The sequence below is a fragment of the Myotis daubentonii genome, chromosome 4 (genome assembly GCF_963259705.1).
Source record: "Myotis daubentonii chromosome 4, mMyoDau2.1, whole genome shotgun sequence".
Taxonomy (NCBI): Eukaryota; Metazoa; Chordata; class Mammalia; order Chiroptera; family Vespertilionidae; genus Myotis; species Myotis daubentonii.
This window is the reverse complement of record NC_081843.1, coordinates 42,407,371-42,431,390: the sequence shown is the minus strand read 5'-3', so window position 1 is coordinate 42,431,390 and position 24,020 is coordinate 42,407,371. Positions and strand designations below refer to the sequence as shown.

The 24,020-nt window shown below is 40.8% G+C and overlaps 1 protein-coding gene across 1 annotated transcript in view; it reads left to right on the top strand.

Moving 5' to 3' along the window:
* SNX2 (sorting nexin 2) overlaps nucleotides 1–4,783 on the top strand; it is a 50,511-nt gene extending 45,728 nt beyond the window's left edge. The window contains exons 12-15 of the mRNA XM_059693783.1: nucleotides 1,292–1,435; nucleotides 2,604–2,684; nucleotides 2,798–2,869; nucleotides 4,212–4,783. Of these exons, the coding sequence (XP_059549766.1) occupies nucleotides 1,292–1,435; nucleotides 2,604–2,684; nucleotides 2,798–2,869; nucleotides 4,212–4,262 (348 nt within the window). The 3' untranslated portion in view covers nucleotides 4,263–4,783. The remainder of the gene's footprint in view (nucleotides 1–1,291; nucleotides 1,436–2,603; nucleotides 2,685–2,797; nucleotides 2,870–4,211) is intronic.
* The last annotated feature ends 19,237 nt before the right edge of the window (nucleotides 4,784–24,020 follow it).

The window sequence follows — 24,020 nt, the reverse complement described above, 5'->3', positions numbered from 1 at the left end:
AATTATATATATTAAATATTAATAAATATTAAAATGTATTATATATTTAAAAATCAATAGATGGGTTCCCCAAGGCGTTTAAAAGCTTCATTGTTTGGTGGTAACTAATCAGCTTCCTTTCAGGACTCCAGGAAGCTGGGCAGCATATTTTCAGGTTTACTGAATTAGAATATGGTATTAATTAATTAAAATTGTGCATCAGATTTCATGGTGGGCCAGGAAAATTCAACTGCAACCTTGTCCAACCTAGACGAGCTTGCATGCAAATGTCTATCATAAATATTTGGGGGGGATGGAGGTTTAGAGTGGATCATCAGTGTAAATCTATCCCTCTTAAGGAGCAGGCTATATAGAGTGGATTATCTTGACATACAAAGATAAACATTGTTATGACTGAACTAGAGGCCCAATGCACAAAATCGTGCAAGAGTAGGCCTGCTGCCTTGTGGCCCCATCCCCCGCCCACTGATTGTTCTGGAAGGTCGTCCGGAAGGTCGTTCCACTATCTGGTCTAATTAGCATATTAGCTCTTTATTATATAGGATTGCTCTTTAAGATAACATTTTATGAAGAGCAAGTATGGTTCTGGATCTTTTATTTTTTAGTGTTACAAGGGTAGAAAAACAAATGGAGAAAAAGTTTTAATTCTTACACAGTTAAGACTAATTTTTTCCCCCCTGAAATAACCTGACTGTAGTAGTTTTACCTTTGCCATAACTCCTACATCTATTGTAGCTTTTAGAATTCTTTCTGTGTCTTTAACTTTTTCTATTTTAATTATGATGTGTCCTAGTGTGGCCTCTTTGGGTCCATCTTGTTTGGGACTCTGTACTTCCTGGACTTATATGTCTTTTTCCTTCACCAGGTTAGGAAAGTTTTCAGTCATTATTTCTTCAGCTAGGTTCTCAATCCCTTTCTCTTTCTCTTCTTCTGGTTCTCCTATGACCTGCATGTTGTTATGCTTCATGTTGTCCCAAAGTCCCTTAAACTATCCTCTGCTCTGATTGGGTGTTTTTTTCCTACCTTGTCTTCCAAATCACTGATTCGACCCTCTGCTTGAGCAATGCTGTTTATTCTGAACTCTTACATTTTTATCCAGTCACAGGGATTTCTGTTTTTAAGCAAGTGAATATGGAAATTTATATATTCTTTTTATTTATTTTCAGTACTTCAGTATATTAGAATAAAATTTAAATGCTAGGTTTTATTGCTTTTAGTATTACAGCACTTCTAGTATAAAAGTATTTCAATGTTAACTGTCACTTAATAGTATTATGTCATTCACTTATAGGGTGTGTTTGACCATCGAATGAAGTGCTGGCAGAAATGGGAAGATGCTCAAATTACTTTGCTCAAAAAACGTGAAACTGAGGCAAAAATGATGGTTGCTAACAAACCAGATAAAATTCAGCAAGCTAAAAATGAAATAAGAGAGGTGATTAATACAAAATGCTTTATTTATCTCTTTACTAAAATTTTCCGTGAATCATTCATATATGCATAATTTTTTTTCTGAACCATTCTACACCTAGCTATTTTTCTGTAATTTTATGAACTGTGTTATATTTTAATTACCTTAACATTTTGATTTTCACTAAAATCTTCAGAGCCCTATTTTTACATTGACATGATCATGGAATGAATAAAGAAACACAAGGAAAAGATTTACATTTATATTTTTAATTTTTCATTTCAGATAATTACTTACCTTGTATCTAAAAATAGATTTAGAGGTGGATTTGTCCCTCATTTAGTTGTACAGGCAACATTATCCCCATATATATGTATTATATATGGTATTTTAATAAATTTGTACAAGTTTATTATAATTTATACACTTTTTTTGCCATGCTTCAATAAGGAAATTGAAGAGGTAGGACAACCTTTATATTACTCAAAGTAAATGTACCTGCTCTTGGACGAGTATGTACCAGTGTTTTGGTTACATAGTGGGAAAATATCATTTCATAGCTTAAGTCTTCAGTCATTTTATTTTAGCTGTTTCATTCACTATCACATTTTATTATTGCTATACTGATTTTAATGTTTATCAGTAGACCATAAATCCACAAATTTTTTTAAATCTGGACATTTTACTATTACAAAAATGTTTTTTAAATGTTTGTCATAAAATTTTCCTAATTTAAATTATTTCCATGGGCATATAAATTGTGATAAACATGTAGTCTTGAAATTAGCATAATGTAGTTGTTATATTTTGAAATAATTGATGATATAAAAAAGATGAGAAAATTAAAATCTAACATTGTTGAATTATTTGATAGCGAATTTTATACTTAGAATTATTTCATAACATTGTAGTTATAGTTAATTCAGCAATGGATATTATAATTCAGTAAGTCCTAAAATATCCTGGTTTTGAGTAAATCTGACAATGAAATATTTTAATGGAAATTAAGCTAATATGCTTCTCTACTACTGGAAAGTTAGGTATAAATTTGAATGATGCTCAACTGGGCTTTGCCAATATTGAGCTTTCTCAGGATTTTCAGGTATTACATTAAATTGAGTGATCATGACAGCTAGTTCTGTAATTTTTTTCCAGAATAAAATAATTGTGCATTTTTGTTTGTTTTTGTTAGTGGGAGGCAAAAGTACAACAAGGAGAAAGAGATTTTGAACAGATCTCTAAAACAATTCGAAAAGAAGTAGGAAGATTTGAGGCAAGTATAATAATTTTACACTTTTCTTAATGTCATATTTGCTGCAACTTTATGATAAAATCAAATTTAGTTTTATACTAATGGACCTTTTTTCATGTATTATACTTTAACAGAAAGAACGAGTGAAAGATTTTAAAACTGTTATTATCAAGTACTTAGAATCATTAGTACAAACACAACAACAGGTAAGCCAATTTTTTTTTATAACAAACTTTTTCTAGAATTTATTTTTGGCGTACTTTTCATTTTAAAGATGGTAATCAATGAAAGGAGCTTTTAAACTTAAAGAGGAATAAGAAATGAAGTAGAGAAAATGAATACCAGCAAAGGAAAAAATGGTAGCTAAAGTAATTGGAAACTCTCGACTCCTTTTTGCCTCTACTCTTTCTAACCACTAGCTGAGATACACTTTTTTCAATTTTAGGCTATGAAAAATATACTAAGCTACTTTTCCCTTTTCTTATCTTCCTAATTTTATTTTCCTATTGATCGTACCTGTTTGAGTAAATTCTTATTATAATTCTTCTCTTCCATGAAAGACAGAACTTAAACTAAAAATAATATTCTTTAGATTTTTAAAAATACTGTTTTGATTTTTGTTTTATTTTATGTGGTTGGTGGTGATTGTATGCCACAAGTAGTGGTATTTGTCTCCTTAACCCGCAGAGACAATGGTATTCATGTTAGATTAAATCAAAGACTTTGACAAGATAATAGCAGAGGTGGGTTTTTCTCTGTTTTTATATAAATTTGAATAATAGATCAAATTACTTAATGTCTTGAGTAGAAGGGTTTCTTTCTCCAGTTAAATATGTGGATTAGAAGCTTGCCTATATAATTTTTTTAATTAGGTGATAACATTGTATCTTCAAAATATGTATTTTCATTTTAAATACTTAATTCATAAAATAAGACTTTTTAAATATGATAATAAATAGGTTATGTAAGTTTGTTTTTAAAGGAATTATTTTAAATGTAACGTTAGTTTTTACTTCAATCTATTCTCTGGAGTATCCAGGAAAGACTGGCAGCTCATTCTTCCCAGGCTCTTTTCCCATTCTTGTTCAGTCTTTTTCTCCCTCTTTTTTTCTCATTCTTTTTGGCTAGCAATAACATAACATATGAATATTCTCTGATTTAGATGTTATCATTTTATATTGGAAAAGCTCATTGTAGTTTTATTATTTAAGGTAATCTGTTTTATACTAACAATCTGTCTTTATTTACAGTTTTGCATAAAATAAAAATATCTTGTTTTGGATATTTTCCAATATAATTGGAAAATTATATTGCTTACATAAAAAAACAAATTAGCCAGAAGTAATTAATAAGTTAAATAATTCATACATGAATTATATTGATAAACTTCAGATAATGGAATTAAAATGGTTTTAAGAACCAGACTTTAGTAAAATGTTAATCACTGCCAGCTATTTGTATAGGGTTTTTTTAATGCTCTACAAGATATATGCATATAAATGACAAAAAGGTAATGAGACTATCTTTTATCTTTATTATTATTCACAGCTAATAAAATACTGGGAGGCATTCCTACCTGAAGCCAAAGCCATTGCCTAGCAGGAAGATTGCTCCTGTTAAGATCTTGGAAGTTTGTTCCAGTTATGCTGATTCCACAGTGAAATCATTTAAAACCATCTAAATAAACCACTATATATTTTATGAATTACATGTGGTTTTTATATATATATATGTGTGTGTGTGTGTATATATATATATATATGTATGTACATATATATATACATATACATATATATATGTGTGTGTATATATATATATATATATACACAGTCTGACATTTTATTACAAGCTGCATGTCCTGACCCTCTGAATTAACTGGACTGTGGCATGACATTCTGCAGTACTTTGCTGAATTGAACACTATTGTGTCTTAAATACTTGCACTAAAAAGTGCACTTCAAGGTCAGAAATTTTACAAAATTTTTTCTTTATATGTTCCATAGTGTGTTCACCCTCTTTATGAAATGAATTATCAATGCATTGATTATTGTTCATTTATACATTCCTGTACAGAAATTATGATATTGTGATTACAGTAATAAAATGATATTCCTTGTGAAGTATTAGTAACAAATTATTTGGGTATATAAACACATTAGGGATCCTTTAAAAGCATTTTTAATAGGAAGAAACTTTTCCTTCTAGAGATACAGATATACATATATACACATACTAGAGGCCCGGTGCACAAAAATTTGTGCACTCGGGAGGGTCCCTCAGCCTGGCCTGTGCCCTCTTGCAGTCTGGGACACCTCAGGGGATGACCATCTGCTGGCTTAGGCCCGCTTTCCTGGGGATTGGGCCTAAGGTGGCAGTCAGACATCCCTCTGGCAGCCTGGGAGCCCTCGAGGGATGTCCACTTGCCAGCGGGGAGCAGGCCTAGCTGCAGTCGGACATCCTTAGCACTGCTGAGGAGGTGGGAGAGGCTCCCACCACCACCGCTGTACTGGCAGCTGGCAGCCTGGCTAGTGGCTGAGCAGAGCTCCCCCTGTGGAAGCACACTGACCACCAGGGGGCAGCTCCTGCATTGAGCATCTGCCCCCTGGTGGTCAGTGTGTGTCATAGTGACCAGTAATTCCCAGTCACTCTGCTGTTAGGGTCAGTTTGCATATTACCCTTTTATTATATAGGATAGAGGCCTGGAGCATTGGTGGGGGCTGGCTGGTTTGCCCTGAAGGGTGTCCCGGATCAGGGTGGGGGTCCCGCTGGGGTGCCTGGCCAGCCTGGGTGAGGGGCTGATGGCTGTTTGCAGGCTGACCCCAGCCCTTTCAAGGTGGTGGTCCCCACTGGGGTGCCTGGCCAGCCTGGGTGAGGGGCTGATGGCTGTTTGCAGGCTGGCCACAGCCCCCTCAGGGTAGGGGTCCCTGCTGGGGTGCCTGGCCAGCCTGGGTGAGGGGCTGAGGGCTGTTTGCAGGCTGGCCACGCCCCCCAGCAGGGACCCTCACCCCATGAGGGTGTGGCCATCCTGGGTTAGGGGCTGATGGCTATTTGCAGGTTGGCCACACCCCCTTCAGGGTAGGGGTCCCTGCTGGGGTGCCTGGCTAGCCTGGCTGAGGGGCTGATGGCTGTTTGCCAGCTGGCCAAGCCCCCCACCAAGGACCCTCACCCTATGAGGGTGTGGCCATCCTGAGTGAGGGGCTGATGGCTGTTTGCAGGTTGGCCACATCCCCCAGCCACCCAAGCTCCCAGTGAAGGCTGGCTGGAAGCAGGTATCTGGGATTTATTTAGCTTTTATAATTGAAACTTTGTTGCCTTTTGCGGACGCCACAGCCGGCCAGAGCAGGCGGGAAGCCTGGTTTCCTCCATCGCCGGGGCAACCAAGCCTCCTGCTTGCTCCAGGTCCGTGGCTGCCGGCTGCCATCTTGGTTAGGTTAATTTGCATATAGTTGCTCTGATTGGCTGGTGGGTGTGGCTTGGGTGTCGCAAAGTTACGGTCAATTAGCATCTTTGTCTTTTATTAGTGTAAATATATATACACATATATATTTTGAGAGCGCTGAACTCTTTTTTTTAAAATTTTTTTTTATTTATTTTTTTAAATATATTTTATTGATTTTTTACAGAGAGGAAGGGAGAGAGATAGAGAGTTAGAAACATCGATCAGCTGCCTCCTGCACATCTCCTACTGGGGATGTGCCCACAACCCAGGTACATGCCCTTGACTGGAATCAAACCTGGGACCTTTCAGTCCGCAGGCCGACGCTCTATCCACTGAGCCAAACCGGTTTTGGCAAGCTGAACTCTTTTATTAAATGAGTAAATGAAGCTTAAGTTTTCTTATGAAGTTATAACATTTATCTTTTGATTCAACTCTAGGAAATGGTCTTGTCTTGAGTAAAGGAGAGAATACTTGTCTTTGCTTATTTCTATCCATCCCTTTTATAAGTGCTCAATTTTAGAATTAAGAAGAAACGTGTTTATATGCTTCTGATACAAGCCTATGGATTTTGCTCATCTGCTGTTATCTTCAAAATCCAAGACTGCATATATTTAATTTATTCCCTTGCCTTTCTTTGTTTTTGTTGTAAACTGAAAGTCGATCTTCTATGGTCATAATTGACAAAGAATGGTACCATGTTAAAATACCCCATGATTTGATGACTAACCAAGGATGGCACAGAGCAAATTTGAAGTAAAATGAAATTAGTCTTTGGCAACTTTCTCACCTATTCTGAATCTTGTTTAGATGGCTATTATCTAATCGTTAATACTGGCGAAAGTTTAACTTATGACTGACATTAGACTTATTTTCATTTTTTAAAAAGTATTGTAAAAGATGTCTCACTTCTCAAGCTCAACAACTAAATCTCTCCCAGAGGAGTAAGACAGTCTTTGTGTAACTGAGTCCTCTTTAGCAGCTTACTAGGCACAATTAGTATGTTAGAGTACAGTATCCTCACGATATGTTTGCCTTCACCACTTATTTCAGTTGAAATTTTAAGCATACTATAGGTATTAGTCATATTTATGTTCTTTGAATCCAGAAGAGTACCTGACACATAATAGATTACTAATAAAGACTTGAACAGGAAAAAATAATCCCAGAAGATGCAAAATAAGGTTTGCTCTTTTAAGAAGAAGAAACTAAAGCAGAAAGAGTACAACCCTCTATTATTGCTCCTATTGGAGATAACTTAGAAACTTTTGAGAAATAAGTAATTCGTGGTAATAGATATCAGATGCTATCTTGTTTACCCATTAATAGTGACCAAAATATAGGCTTACAGGGAATAGTTTCACTGCAATGATGTCCTAGCATGATATCCATAGTTATATTAACTTCCAAAAATATAGTTTAAGTATAGGATAATATATGTATTTACGCCAAAACCTTCCATTCCACAGTGGTATGTTCATTAAAACACTTAGTACCTTCAAATAAAATATTTTCAGTTTTGATCAAGCTGAAGAGAATAACAGACCCCACCCCCACCCCCCCATTCCAGACTTCATTCCCCTTAACAGTCTTTGCTAAAAGATAAGGAATCTGTTGGAAATTTCTAGTAAATTATATGAGCCTCTGATACCTACCACCATTTTAACAGGATTTATTTTCTGCTTGATGAGTGGGATCTGCCCATTCCCATCCATCCAGCTTCACATCTATTCATATTACTAAAAACACTTCCATTTCAAATAAATGGAACAACAAAGCATTATTAGTCCCGATAACATAATTTTCCAGTTGTATAGTTTTGAATTTGAATATTTCTTTTTTTCCTTTAACCAGATAAAAGTTAAAGAAGGACTAAGGAAGCATAATTCAGTGGAACAAGCTGAACTTGGGGTCAACATACATGTGTTCAGTTTTGCTTCCATCACTTAGGTATGTGACCTTGGGAATATCACTTAAAGCTCATCTATAAAACAAGAGTATAATACTCTGATTTCTAAAGTGCCTTCTACTTTAAAGTATTTTGTTTAAAATACCAAACTTCAATATAAACTATTAAAAAATCAAATTCTAATCAAAACAACCTTCCTATCTAATAAAAGAGAAACATGGTAATTAGCCGTACATCCGCTACCCTTCCCATTGGCTAATCAGGGCGATATGCAAATTAACTGCCAGCCAAAATGGCGGCCGGCAGCCAGGCAGCTTGAAGCTAACATGAGGCTTGCTTGCTTCAGTGACGGAGGAAATCAATGTTCCCCGCCTGCCTTGCCGGCCTCTGAGCTTGCAGTTTGAAACATTGTTACAAATATAGAAGCTAAACAAAACCCCAGAAACCTGCTTTCAGCCAGCTGGGATCTCAGAGCTGGAGTTGATACAGTGTTTCGATTATAGAACCCAAACAAACCAGATACCTGCTTTCAGCAGCAGAGGCCTCAGAGCTGGAGCCAGAGCTAAAGCTGGCCCAGAATTTAAAAAAAAGGAAAAAAAGAAGCTGTTGGGAGCTTCAGTCACCCGCCAGCCTGAAAACAGCCCTCAGTCCTTCACACAGACTGGCCCGGCACCGCAGTGGGGACCCCCACCCTGAAGGGTGTGTGACCAGCTGCAAACAGCCATCATCCCCTCACGCAGGCTGGCCAGGCACCTCAGTGGGGACCCCCATCCTGAGCCAGGACACCCTTCAGGGCAAACCAGCCGGCCCCCAGCCGTGCACCAGGCCTCTATCCTATATAGTAAAAGGGTAATATGCCTCCCAGCACCGGAATCAGCAAAGCTGCGAGGCCTCCCGGCACGGCACCGGGATCAGAGGGACAGGGGGCAGCGCCCAAACCCTCTGATTGCCCTGCGGCTCTGTGTGTGACGGGGCGGGGCCACAACCTCCCTATCCTCCCTGCTCTGTTCGTGACAGGGGAAGGCGCCCCAACCTCCTGATCAGCCCTGCTCTGTGCTTGATAGGGAGGAGCTCCCCAACCCACTGATCGCCCTGCGGCTCTGTGTGTGACAGGGTGTGGCGCCCCAACCCACTGATCGGCCCTGCTCTGTGTGTGACAGGGTGCAGTGCCCCAACCCCCCCCCCGCATGGGCCCTGCTCTGTGTGTGACGTGGTAGAGCCATAACCTCCCCATCGGCCCTGCCCTGAGTGTGAGAGTGGCGGCGCCCCAACCCCCTGATCAGCCCTGCTCTGTGGGTGATAGAGGGCGGCGCCCCAACTCCCCTATCGGCCTTACTCTGTGCATGACAGGGGGCAGCACCCCAACCCCCTGATTGGCCCTGCTCTGTGCGTGACAGGGTGGCGCCGCAACCTCCCCATCGACCCTGCCTTGAGTGTGACGGGGCGGTGCCCCAACCCCCCAATTGGCCCTACCCTGAGCATGACTGAGGGTAGCATCTCAACCTCCCGATCCGCCCTGCTCTGTGCATGACGGGGCGGCGCCCCAACTCCCCAATCGGCCCTGCTCTGAGCCCGACCAGGGGCTGCACCTAGGGATTGGGCCTGCCCTCTGCCACCCGGGAGCAGGCCTAAGCCAGCAGGTTGTTATCTCCCGAGGGGTCCCAGACTGCGAGAGGGCACAGGCCGGGCTGAGGGACCCCCCCCCTCCTCCCGAGTGCACAAATTTTTGTGCACCGGGCCTGTAGTTTATTAATAAAACAAGGCTGGAGCAAAATAAATATTTGATAGTATGATTTCTAAAACATAAAAGTAAGTTTCCGTGACTATATTTTTAATGAGCTATTTTTAACTATTTAGTTTGTTTTATACATATATATAGTTACACTAGCCTCAAAATACCCTTGTTTCATTGTTGCTGTTCTTTAAACTTACTGGTTTTATTATCAAGATCTAGTAAAATTTTACAAATCCCTTGTACAAATTGTTTCATAAGTGGTTTTTAAATATACAATGAATAGTCCTCTTAAATCAGGTTTCTTTAAAGGAAGAAAATCAGTTGAGTAGAGAATAAAGATTATATTCCTTTAAAAAGTGCTTCTTGGGGTCGAAGACTTCCATTTTTCTGCCTTAAATAAAGAATGTGACTAGTTATAAAGCTAAATGGCTACTTCACTGTTTTTTGTGGCCCCTGCATGGGCAGTTGTGCAATTAAAATGAGTCAAGGAGACAGCAGAGATTCGGTAACAGTAACTACTGATAGGATAGGCAAACACTTTCGTCCTGCTGTAACAGAAGGGAGGTCACTGCAGTGAGGAGGAAAGATGAACCTGGGCAAAGGAAGTCCAGCCTCACTGGCTTGGAAATTGGGGAATTCGGGGGAGGGGCATTTCTAGATCTTATTCACCAGTCGGGAAATGTGTACGTTATGCTATCTCTCTGTGTGATGTTCTCTGTTTCAAGGTATTGGAAAAAAAGACTTCCAGTAGAATTATGGTCCTCTTCCTTATCCAAACTCCACAATCATTCATAATCCTCACAGTAAAGGATATGGTTTCAAGTAATAAGGAATGTAGATGATTGGCCAGACACAGAAATACTAACAAGAGGAGAATTAAAGAGTGGTATGAATAATTGTTAATTACTCTTTGTAATAAAGTCCAAGGTAATCTGTGGATAAGGTCCTTAGAGTTTAGACTCAGGGGTGGGCAAACTTTTTAACTCGAGGGCCACAATGGGTTCTTAAACTGGACCAGAGGGCCGGAACAAAAGTATGGATGGAGTGTTTGTGTGAACTAATATAAATTCAAAGTAAACATCATTACATAAAAGGGTACGGTCTTTTTTTTTTTTCGTTTTATTCATTTCAAATGGGCCGGATCCGGCCCGTGGGCCGTAGTTTGCCCATGGCTGGACCAATAGAATATGTGAGTAACATGTAATTTTCTAGCGCCAAGTTTTATTTTTTTATTGAATTTAATGGGGTGACATTGGTTAACAAAATTATATAGGTTTCAGGTGTACAATTCTATAATACATCATTTGTATATTGTATTGTGTGCACCACCCCAAGTCAAGTCTCCTTACATCACCATTTATCTCATCTTTACTCTCCTACTTCCCCCCACTCTAGCCAAATTTTAAAGAGTAAAAGAAATCAGTAAAATTGATTTTACTATTTAGCCTAGTAGCTCTAAAATATTTCAACATGTGATCCCATATTAAAAATTATTGCAATATTTTACATTCCGCTTTTCCTGTTGTCTTTGATATCCAGTGTGTATTTTACATGTTCATCACATCTCCATTCAAGAGTAGCCATCTTTTTTTTATTGATTTCAGAGAGGAAGGGAGATAGAGAAAGAAATAGAAATATCAATGATGAGAGAGAATCATTGATGGGCTGCCTCCTGCACACCCACCACTGGGGATTAAGCCCGCAACCTAGGCATTTACCCTTGATGGAATTAAACCCAGGACCCTTCACTCCACAGGCCAACACTCTATCCACTGAGCCAAACCAGCTAGGGCAAGTAGCCACCTTTTAAGTGATCAGTTGTAATACCTGGCTAGTGCCTGTGATATTGGGCAGCACAGGTGTAGGCAATGCCTGTGGAAATGGAAATGAAGAGTATTAGTTATTTACTATCTCAGATTCAGCAAAGAATTAGAAACTAAATAAAAAGGACTATTTGGTGTTGCTCTCAAGGGCAGGGACAATTTATTTGCAAGACTTCGTAGCATATTGCTTTGCAAGTAATGGGTGTTAGGTCGGAGAGAGCCCAGGATCAGATGCATGCAGACGTGTGATGAGATAATAGACTCTCCCTGGAATTTCAAACAGATCAGCGTGCCAGACACAGATACCGGCTTCTCCCTGGAATCCACATGACCCCCACACAGATACTGACTCCTTCCTGAATACCCTGCTGACCCCCTGTGGCAGAAACTTCCTCAGCTCATGTCCCCGCCCCTCACCCAACCGCAGTATAAAACAAAGGCCCCCTCCCTGTGGGCACGAATTCAGGGGTCTTGTCTTTGGGGTTCGTGGGTCGCCTGGGGACGCAGAATAAAACCTTTCCTTTTCTGATTCACTCAACTCTCTTTATTTCCTACGCCGCCTCCTGAGCCACCTAACCTAACAATGGTACTCGGTATCTACTAACAAAACTTTCCATAGTCAAGTCTCGCATTATCTTGATTTTAACTTATATTTTCTTTTTTTTCTTTTAAATAATTTTTATTTCTTAAAGTATTACAAAGAGTATTACATATGTCTCCTTTTTTCCCACCCTTGACATTCCCCCAGCCTCCCCTACCCCCCCCCCCCCCGTGTTTTGTGTCCATTGGTTATTCTTATATGCATGCATATAAGTCCTTCGGTTGATCTCTTAACCCCCCCACCCCCACAAACCCTCCCCAGGCTTCCCACTGTAGTTTGATAGTCTGTTCAATGCTGCTCTGCCTCTGCATCTATTTTTGTTCATCAGTTTATATTGGTCTTTATTATCTATTTCAACCTCACTGGGGCCGTCCCAACCTCACCAGGGCCGTTTTGACCTCACCGGGGCCATCCCGACCTCACCTGGGCCGTCCCAACCTCATCAGGGCCATCCCGACCTCTCCGGGGCCGTCATGGCCTCACCGGGGCCGTCCCAACCTCACCGGGCCGTCACTACCTCACCAGGGCCGTCTCAACCTCACCGGGGCTGTCCCGATCTAACCAGGGCCATTTCAAACTCACCGGGGCCATCCCGACCTCACCGGGGCCGTCGTGGCCTCACCGGGGCTGTCCCGACCTCACCGGGGCCGTCCCGATCTAACCAGGGCCATTTCAACCTCACCGGGGCCGTCCCGACCTCACCGGGGCAACATGAAGTTTGGCATTCTGTCTTTTGTTGGGCGGCTCCTTGCTGGATAAAATCTCCAGGCGTTCTTAGTGGCTGAATATCTGGTATGCTTGCTTGGATTTTGTTTTCTACTAAGTGCACAGACTGCTTGTCTGCTGTCTCCCAGCGTCCCATGTGAGACTGGAACTAGTGGACAGGCTTGTGCGTTTGCTGGTACAGCGGTTCCATGTCGCCGGCCCATCCTGGTCCGGCTCCAGCTTCCTCCGAACCTGGTTCTGCTTCTTGAGTGTGTCTCTTTTGCATGCGAGGAGTTGAAATATGCAGTTTGTTGGGTTGGGCTCTGTACTTGGTGCCTCTGCACATCCTACTCAGTCTCAATGCTCTTCTTTCTTTCCTTCTAGTTGTAGAGCTTCCACTGAGCCAGCTTTCCCATGGTTCCAAATGATAGCTTTTTGTCCTATAGTTGGTAGTTTCGATGTTGTTGTGGGAGGCAGCATGCACAGGTCTGTAACTTACGCCACCATCTTGGTTCTCCTGGGTCTGCTTCTTGAGTGTGTCTCTTATGGGTGCGAGGAGTTGAAGTCTGCAATTTGTTGGGTTATGCTTCAAAAGCACAGGTGGGTCTTTTTGTGCCACTGTCAAGGCTTGGATGGGGATGTAAATTGAGTAGGGTGGGGTCTCGGGGAGTCACCAGGGCAGAGCAAATAGCAATGGCTTTTCCGGGGCTCCTCGCTTCTCTGGGACTCCGGGACTTCGCGTCCCCTAGTGCCAGTGAGCAGCTGCGTGACAGAGCCTCCCTCGCTTTCCAACCACTACAAGGCCGTGCCACCTCTCCCCGTAGGTTCTGGGGCCTCAGAGACCCGACCGGACAAGCCCAGTGAATTCAACAGTTTGTAACCCCTTCCGATTGAAAAAAACCACGCATCCAGTTGCAGCCCGCCTGGCGCGCGATTCTGTACCTCTGTTCTTGGCACCTCTGTAGCTCCTACTCAGTCTCACTTCGCTTCTTTCTTTCCTTCCATTTGTAGAACTTCCACTGTGCCAACATCCCCATGGTTCTGAATGGTGGTTGTTTCTCTTATAGTTGGTAGTTTTAATGATGTTGTAGGAGGCAGCACGCACAGGTCTACACCCTACACCACCATCTTGGTCTCCTTAACTTATATTTTCATTCCTAGATCTGTATTTCAAATGTTCTTACTATATATGTGTATATGTGTGGTGTATGTGTACATAAATGTGTGCACATGCATGACAGTAAGCCTGTCAACCAAAGTTAGTTTCTAAATTTCAGTGAAAAATGTTACTCAGGCTCTAGTCACTGAGACATAAATACTTAGATTTTCAGTTACATTGCTTAGGTATAATTATTTTGCCAAGACCAACTTGAGTTGATTCTGTTTCTGAAATCTATTCCCTTCTCATATCTACAGTTTCTCTCTCAGGGTCAAGAACTTGTGACCATGTTTCAGAACTATCTTAAGTCTCCTATGAAATAAATACACATTCTTTCAGACTCCCTACGGTGCCAGTCCTACAACCTGCTACTGAAATGATCTTCCCAAAGAAGTTGTATTACAATGCTGTGCACACAAATCTTAAGTAGATCCCTAGAGACTACAAATAAAGTCCAAATTATCCAGAATCTTGTCTCAAACTACAGTTCCTGTCTTGCTCTTACGTCCACATCTCTGTATATCCTTTTTAGTCTCCTAACCAGGGAGGGCCCACCTTCCAGCTCCCAGCTCCCACCCGGCCCACCTTCCAGCTCGCAGCTCGCAGGCCCACCCAGCTCGCAGGCTCACTGTAGCGTGCTATGGTTATATACTGGTGGGTTGATTGATTAATCGCGGGGTGTGATTAAGTAATTAAAAAACAACAACAAGGAGCAGCCTGGCAGCAGGGGGCTGGGGGTTGGCTGTGGGGGGCCTATGAGGAGCCCAGGCTGTCAGCTTCATCCCTGGGGAAGAGTAGAGGCTCTGGCACAGCTGATTTTGCAAAAACCTCAAGGGTGGGCACCTGGGGGCTCCCAGAGGCTCTTAATTACTTAATTACACCCCGTGATTAATCAATCAACCCACCAGTATATAACCATAGCACGCTGAAGTGAGCCTGCCTTCCTTAAAAAGGAAGGGCATTCTGGCCCATGTTCCAACCTGCATGACCCTTGAGGACACTATGCTAAGTGAAATAAAGCAGTCTCAGGACGATAAAAAACAAACAAACAAACAACTATAACACGACAGATATCCACAAGTATAATCTCAAAGGTACAAAGTGTGAGTGAGCCTGCGAGCTGAGTGAGCCTGCGAGCTCTAGTTTGGTCTTACTGCCTTGACTAGTCTGCATGCTTCTTGGGGAATGACTATGTCCTTGTTATTTCTTGTAGAGCCTGGTGTGGTACAGCCAAGAGAATGTAATGGAATGATTAAGAATAGTTAGGCATTTAGACTTCCAGTTTGAACGCTGGCTCAAGAATCTACATTATTGACTTGGAGCATGTTATTTTTCTCTAAAATTTAGTTTTCTGTAAAATGGGAAGTAATAAGTAATAGTACCTGTTCAGGTGCTCTTTAAGGGGCTTAAGATAATTGATGTGAATTTCTCAGCAACAGCAAGTGCTTGATAAATACTAGCTATTATGCATTCAGTGTTTACCTGTATTTTTATTATTTCCCAGGCCTTAGGGCTTCTTCAAAACAATGGGTGTGTTCTTGACTAGAGTCTCAATGGGCTTACCAGAAGGGTTTCCTCTCAGAACAGATTGCCCTGAGATCTGCTCTTGGAGCCCTTGAGGTTTGAGGATCAGAGGTGGAGGGGAGGAATGCTTGTAGTCAAAATCCCCAACAATAGTTTAGAACTCACCCCACTATAAAGATACTCTAGTTAAATTAGTCTTGTCAAGAAATGAGCTATAGACCTTAAAAGAAGCCTGGGGAGAGAGGAAAGAAAGGTGAGATAGAAATGTGACAATTGCTTAGAGAAATAAATTTATTTTCTTGAATATGCTGTAAACTAAGGGAAATGGTAATCAGTGAAGAAAAAACATGGAAAATGACAATGGCTGACGGAGTGGCATTCATCCAGCCAAGTGATGGTAAGGACCTGACTGCTGTGGAAGGAGAAAATCTAGGAAAATGGAAATAAAAATGGGTAAATGTTGCTCACTCATTCAGTAAATATTTGTTCAGTCCCTACTATGTGTCAGGCACTAAAGTAATGGATCAGGTATCAGGGAAGAATAAGAAAGATGTCTAGGATGATTTCTGGCTTTAGTGACTAAGGATACTGATGCTTTGATTAACTGACATAACACAGGAGGTACAGGTTTGGGGAAAGATGTTCTTTATGTTGTTTTTGAGGTACATTTGGACATCCAACGTGAAAACAAGTCAGGACTAGGTATTCTATCATCAACTTAGAAATGTGAACTTATTCTGTTCCTTAAAACCATAATTGTTAATGAAGACATCCTCAGAGAACAAATGGAATGAGATCAACCTGTTGAGGACAAAACTCTGGGTAATGCTAATGGGTAAACTCTGGGTACGGGGAGAATCGAGGTGAAGAAGTCAGGTAGATGTCTAAAGTCTCAGAAAGAAGTAGGGATGTTTTCTTGCTTTGAACAAAAGGAAAGGGAAGGATGAGTGCATTTGGAAATAAAGCCCGAATGCTGTTATTTTCTTGGTGAAATCGGAAATTAAGCCATCATCAGGGAGTGATATCGGAAGGAAAGCAAAATTAGATGGGAGGCCCAAGAACAATGGTGCATGGTAAGAAAGCAGTTGATGAGTAAGAGAACTGATCAGTACTGACTTTCAAATGAGTTTGAAAATCATGGATTTACAATAAGCCAACCAAAGAAAGTATCTATTTTTTCAGCCATGAGAAAGCAGGACTAAAACAGATTGTTGGATTCATTTAAGATTAGGGATTGTTAGTGGGTGTGCGAGAAGGTCGGGGGAGGGGGCGGGGGGAGGGATTTTGAAACAGTTTAAAAATCTAAAGATGAAGACAAGAGAGGTGACAGGCATACATTGGGGTATATAGACATGGTTATGAGGGAATTTGAGGGAATAGTGAGTGGTCAAAGGAGGAAACCTGTTTCAGAAATGACATGAATTGTTAGTGTATTGGCACTTTTTAAAAATAACTTCAATATGGCAAACAGCTGTCTAGGGCTGTTCAGTACTGACACTACAGTTATTTCTTCGCATTCCTTAAATTTACTTTTTGATTTGCCAAAGTATCGAAAGCTTTGTCATATCAGTAAAATAAAGATTAACTTCAGTTTTCTGATTTTTAAATTAATATCTATTTCAGCAAATGAATACATACGCATACTTTGAAAACTAAACTAGCATCGGAAAGCTAAGTAACAAAATACAGTGGTTCTAGGCCTCACGTGTACCCACTTTCCCCAGTCCTTTTTCTCAAAGATAAACTCGTTACCCTTAGCTATTTTGCCATTTATAAACCTTCACATTTCTAAATATAAAAAAATGCATATATTGGCATTTTTTAAATCCATCTTAGACATCGTCTACTTGTCTTTTTGTATGACGTTGAGCATTGAGTTCTTTGCCATTTGTCTCTTTCCCACACACACCCCTTCCAATGTAGTTGTTATAATTTTTAGTTAATTCAGTATTCAATATTTCCATTATTATACCTTTACAAATATTGTTCACCACTGAAAGTTGTGTTATTTAATCATGATTTTCTTCATTGTTTAAGAAAAATAAGCTTTATTTTTTAGAACTGTATGATGATCCTGACGCTTACCTTTGCTTCTCCCCTGAGTCGTGTCTCCTGTTCTCTCCATCCCATGTTTCCTTCTTTCTTGATCTATGCCCTCATTTTGGTGGATACACTGAGTCCTGAAAATGGTTACATGGAAACCATACTTTTGGGACTATTTTACCTTAGTCCTTGATAGGTAATTTAGCTGAGCATGTATTGAAAAACATTTTCTCTAGAATTTTGAAGACATTGCTCTATTGCCTTCTAGCTTCCAGTGTCACTGATGAGAATTCCAAAGCCATTCTGGTCTTTTTTATATGGCCTGTTCTTCCATCCTCACAGACTGTAGGATCTTTAATCCGTGTTCTGAAGTCCCACAGAGATTTGCTGAAGTGTACATCTGCTTTCATCCTGGTGGGTGCTTCAGTCTGGAAACATGACATTCAGTTCTGGAAATCGAGTTCGTTCACTCATGATTTCCTCCCTCTGTATTCTCTGTCTTTTCTTTCTGGAAGTTCCCTCCCTCCCCCGCCCTTTTTTTTTTTTTTTTTTTTTTTTTTTTAATTTGGATAGTGGATGTCCTGGACTGCTGCTCTTAGTTTTTCTTTGCTGTTTTCCATCTCTGTCATTTGGTTCTATTTTCTGAGTGTACTTTGTTTTCTGATTGTTTCTATTTTTAAATAGCTTCTTATTTTATCTTTTTAAAAATTATATTCTTATTGATTTCAGAGAGGAAGGGAGGAGAGAGAGAAGAAACATCAATGATGAGAATCATTGATCACCTGCCACCTGTATGCTCCACACCGGGGATTGAGTCTGGAACCCGGGCATGTGCCCTGACCAGGAATCAAACTGTGACCTCCTGGTTCATAGATCAACTCTCAACCACTGAGCCACACTAGTCCGGCTTATTGTTTCTGTTTGTTTGTTTGTTTGTTTGTTTGTTTTAAATTCTCACCTGAGGATATTTTTTCCGTGGATTTTTAGAGAAAGTGGAGAGAGGGAGAGAGGAGGGGGAGAGAGACATCAATATAAGAGAGACACATTGATTGTGTTGCCTCCTGCATGCGTCCTGACCGGGGCCATGGTTGGAACCTACAATCCAGGTACATGCCCTTCACCAGGATATAGAACCGAGATCCTTCAGTGCCCGGGTCAACTCTCTAACCATTGAACACACCACCCAGGGCAGCTTCCTGTTGTTTTTCCTCCATCCGGTTTATGCACTCTAGGACCCTTATTCTGAATTCTTTTTCTGTCATGTTGCATGCCTCTGTATTACTTAGCTGCTTTTCTGGAGAGTCCTCCTTCTCTTTCCTTTGGGGGTTTCTTTGTCTACCCATGTTTGATCTCACTGACATATCTAGACGTTGAGTCGTTCAGTGGCTGCTCCCTGGGTGGCAGTGGCTCCTTGGGCTGTGGTTGCTCCTCGGGCGGTTGCAGTAGCAGCTGCTCTTCAGTTGGCAGCAGCTCCTCTGGTGGGTGCTGTTCACAGCTGTGGTGGCTCTTCTGGCTGGTGGGGGGAGGCTTCATGTACAGCTGCTGTTCCTCAGACAGAGGGTGTGGTGCTCAGGAGGCTGCTGTTGCTTGGATCTGCTTTCCAGGGGAGCTCTCCCCTTCCCGGCTGCAAACCATCTCACCAGCTGAGTAATTTCGCCAATTCGGGGTGGGTGTTATTAGTTTCAGCTGCTCACTCCATTTGCTCCGGGACACGACCTGGGACATGTCTGCCTATATCGCCGCCATCTTCCGTCTCTCCCTGTTGTTTTATAAATGCAGTGTCTTCCTCTCTCTCTCTCTCTGAGGATATTATTAATAGTTTACTTTTCAAAGTTTTTTTCTCCCTGTTTGTTTCCTCAAAAAATTTTTTTCCACGTTGGTCTTTCTTCCATGTCAGATGCCTTCCTGAGATATATGTTAATCTTTGGATGTGTCCTCATGATTAACAGTGGGAATTGAAAGCTGATTAGAAGCTCTGGGTGTAGACATGGGCCTTCCAGATTTGAGTGTCACTGAAGAGTGATCTCATTGGGCTGTTTGTAGGGAATTTCCAGGGTTGTTCTCTCTAGATTTTTCCTCTTGGGCTGGTCATATTTCCCAGAGAATACTTCTCCTGTTTCCTGTCTGGAAGGTACAGTTGTGGCTGCCAGCCTCTACAAGGTTCCAGCATTGGTCATTGGATATGTATATGGTCACTTACCCCCGATTCCAACTATTTTCTGGTAAGTTTCCATGTCCTCGGCTGGGGCAGTCAACTTCCAATGCAAAGACTCTTTCCCCTTTCTCAGATATGTCCTCCAGAATTATACAGAGTGGGAGGAAGGGATTAAGGGATCTTCCTGATTCTTAGTTTTCACTGAGCCTTATTTTAGCTAACTACATCGCTTTCTAGAGGTACTGTCTCTGAGTCTTCGGGGTGTTGTACTGTGTAAATCAGGTTGACGTTTAGCTTTCCACTGCTGGCTTAAATTTAGCCTTTTCTGGTTTGGTAAAAGTTACTTCTCATCCATCTGTTCTCTAGCTTACAAAAATATTGTTGCTGTTCTCTCCTGTTTTTCCTATCTCTATGGGTTAAAGAAAAAAAGGAAACAGGAAAAATTCCATATAGTTTTACTGGGGCTGGAAAAAGGAGTGAAATTAGTTATGTACGTTCAGTTTGCTATCTTAACCCAGAAATCTTGTCAGGTTTTTAGACTGCAACATGGTATTCATAGTACAGATACATCACCATATTTTTACCCATAATATAATTTGTTTCCAATTTTTTGTCATCATAAACAATGCAGTATACTTATACATACCTTTCCTGCCCTAAACATATGGAGCTACTTCTAGAAGTGAGATTTCTGGACTGAATGTGTGCCTGTGAAATTAATAGTTATTGTTAATTTGTCATTTAAAAAGGCTGCCCTAGTTTTTACCATCTTACCAGTAGTACTCATTTCCTCACTTCTTTGCCAACACTGGAATAATCTTTGAAATTCTTGCCTATCTAAAAGTTGAAAAAAATGATACCTCATTATTTTAATTTGCATTTCTTTGACTACTGCTGGATTTGAGCAAGCATCGCTGCTCATGGTTATATGCTGGCTACCCTCTGATGGTCCCAATTAATTATTGTCTCCTGAGACTTAAGCCATTGTGTAATTCCCTCCCATATTGAATAGTGCTAACCTGTTATAACCAGAAATGATGAAGTATGTCTTCTGAGGGTAGGTGATAAAAAGTCTTGCCACTTCTGCCCTGAGCTCTTTTGGATCTTGCTTTGGGGGAAGCCAGGCTTGATGTCTTCAGGACATTTTAGCTGCCCCATGGAGGGTCAAAGTGGCTAGGAATTAAGGCCTTCTGCTGACAATCAACATGAACTTGCCAGGCATGGGAGTGGACCACCTTGTGTGCATCCTGCAGCCCAGTAGAGTGTGGCGATGACTGCAGCCTTGGTGGGCATCGTCACTGTAACCTGAGCTGCTCCCAGATTCCTGACCCACAGAAACTGTAAAGGATGATAAGTATTTACGCTGTAAGCAGCTAAGTTTGGGAGTAATGTGGCAATAGATAACTAATACATATTTTTTTGGTCCATTTAAATTCTTCTGTAAATTGTCTATTCACACTGTGTCCATTTCCTAATGTGCCGTTAAATTTATGTAGTTGTTCTTTCCAGATGAAATATACATTAATCCTTTGTTACACATATAGTAAATATTTTTCTTAGTTTATTGAAAGTTTTTAAACTTTGTGGTATTTGGTTTACAATAATTTTAAATTTTTATCTAGTCTAAAATATAATCTTTCCCTTAATGTCTTTGACATTTTGTATATTGTCTACCTTAGAGTTTTATAACTTTGTGTTTTTTTCATAGAGCTTTTTACTATATATGGAATTCATTTAAAAACCTATTTTATTTTCTCCCAATTGGGTAGTCAGTTATGCATACACTATTTAATATACCATTTATTTAAACTACTTTTAAGATTTATTAAAACTTTCCTATTTAAACATTTATTAAAACTATTTAAATACTATTTATTGAATAGCTTACCCCCCACTCCCCCCCCACAGGTTTGAAATATTATTGTTATTTCATACCATTTTTCCATATATCCAGAGATCTGGTTCTGGACTATTTGGTACCCTTGATCATTGTTGAATTCTGCTCCAAGATCACACAAGGTTTAATTACTCTGGTTTTATAGTGTGTTTTGATGTCCTGTAGATTAACTTATTCTCTCATTCATTTTCTTTTTGTTCCAACTTGCCTTGGTTATTCATTTTTCAAATGAATATTAGAACCAGTTTGTCAGTTTTCTTAGCTTGTTAGAGCCTTGATTGTATTAACTTCGTAAGTCATTTTGATGAAAGCTTACATCTTTAAAGTATTGATTCTTCCCATCCAGAAACATGATATAACTACTTTCAGATCTTCTTTTATGTCCTTTAATAAAGTTTTCTTTAGTTTTTTTTCATATTGTTCTTGCGCATTTACTGTTAAGTTTATTCTTAGACATTCTAAGTTTTTAATGCTGTTATTAATGAAATCTTTTGGTTTTCCATGTTATTTTTCTAATTGGTCAATGTTGGTGTGTAAGAGAGCTATTATATGTGAAATCTATTGATTATATATGTTGATTTTAATATCTGGCAACCTATGAAACTTATACTAATACATTTTGTCAAAGTTATTGACATTACGATGATGCTTCCTCATATGATAGTAAATGGGATATTCTTTCAAATTTATCTTTATTGTTGAAAGTATTACAGATGTCCCTCTTTTTCTCCCATTGACCCGCTCCACCCTATACCCATCCCATATTTGCTGTGGTGTTACGGTAGTTAATCTTTATCAAATTAAAGAAGTGTCTTGCTAATTCTAACCTATTAAGAATTAGTAAGAGGTTTACTGATTTATTAACTTTATAGTAACTGTTGGGATATTCATTTTATTTTCTAATTTGACAATATTGAGAAATACATCAACAGATTTCCTAATGTTTAACCTTCTTTATGTTGCCAAGATAAGTCTTATTTGGTTATGATGTGTTGGTTTCATAATTGAATTTTGAGTATTACAATACATTCTAGGTAGATTATGGTCAAAATTTCTAACATAAGTTGATATTTAAAGCAGTTTATCATTAAATTAGCTGAAATATAATTCTACCCAATGTGAGGTAAATGTGGTATTTTTAGTGTAAGATTTGTATACCCAGATTCCAGCAGAATTTTATTATTTTGCTTATGTAAATTTTTTGCTTTTATTAACAAATACTAACTATTCAGTGTCTTAAGTCTGTACTTGCCACATATTTTTATTAATGTGGATGAACAGATAGACCCTCAAGAACACCCATGTATTGAGAAGGCTTGTATATATTTTCAGCAAGGCAAATTAATTATATATAGCTATTAGAATATAGCATATAGCTTTCATTTGGACCATCTGTCAGATCTTCATGGACCCACACATCTCTGCCTCTTTAACCCAGCTGGTCAATAAGTAAACCACACCAGACAAAAACAGATGTGCCAGGCTACTAGCAGACTGCTTTGGAAGGATGGTGTAGAAAGCATCTTAAAAGATTGACCAGCAAGCTATAGCCCAAGGATTTTATGATTACACTAGAGGCCCGGTGTACGAATTCGTGCAGGGGTGGGGTCCCTCAGGGTGGCCTGTGGAGATTGGGCCTCCAGCCTCGCAGATCCAGCTTGTGCCTCAGCCTCGCAGCCCCACAGCCCCACCTGGCACCCTGCCTTGGCCTGGCACTGCCCCCTCACCTGCTCCACCATCCCTCCTACAGGGCAATCGATCAGGGCAGGGTCCCCCACCCAGCTCCCTCAGCGCTGGGCGGCTGAGCAGCAGCCCTGCCCCCCCACTGCCACCACCGCTGGTCGCCATCTGCAGGGCAATCGGCGGGGTGATTGGCCCTGCTCGCACCTGCCTTGACCTGGTGCCACTTGCTTACCTGCTCCACCATCCCGCCGTGATCCCACTCTCATAGGGGCCCATTGGGACTGGCAGGGCCTCCACTGCCACCCGCTGCCAGCACCGCATCACCAATGCCTGCCATGTTTCGTGCCGCCCCCTAGTGGTTAGCGCACATCATAGCAAGCAGTTGAACTCCTGGTCAAAATCTCCATTGAACTCCGACTGCCCGAGGGGACAGTTTGCATATTGGGCTTTTATTATCTACTAGAGGCCTGTTGCACGAAAAGATTCGTGCAATAGGCCTTCCCTTCCCCTAGCTGCCGGCACCGGTTTTCCTCCTGCACCCGGGACTCAGGACTTCGCTCTGCCCGGAGGCGCCTTCAAGCCTCTCACAGCTCCGGCGGCTGGAGCCGCCTTCAGTCTTTGCTCCACCCTTCACGCCTATGTATGTAAATTAACCGCCATCTTTGTTGGCGGTTAATTTGCATATCT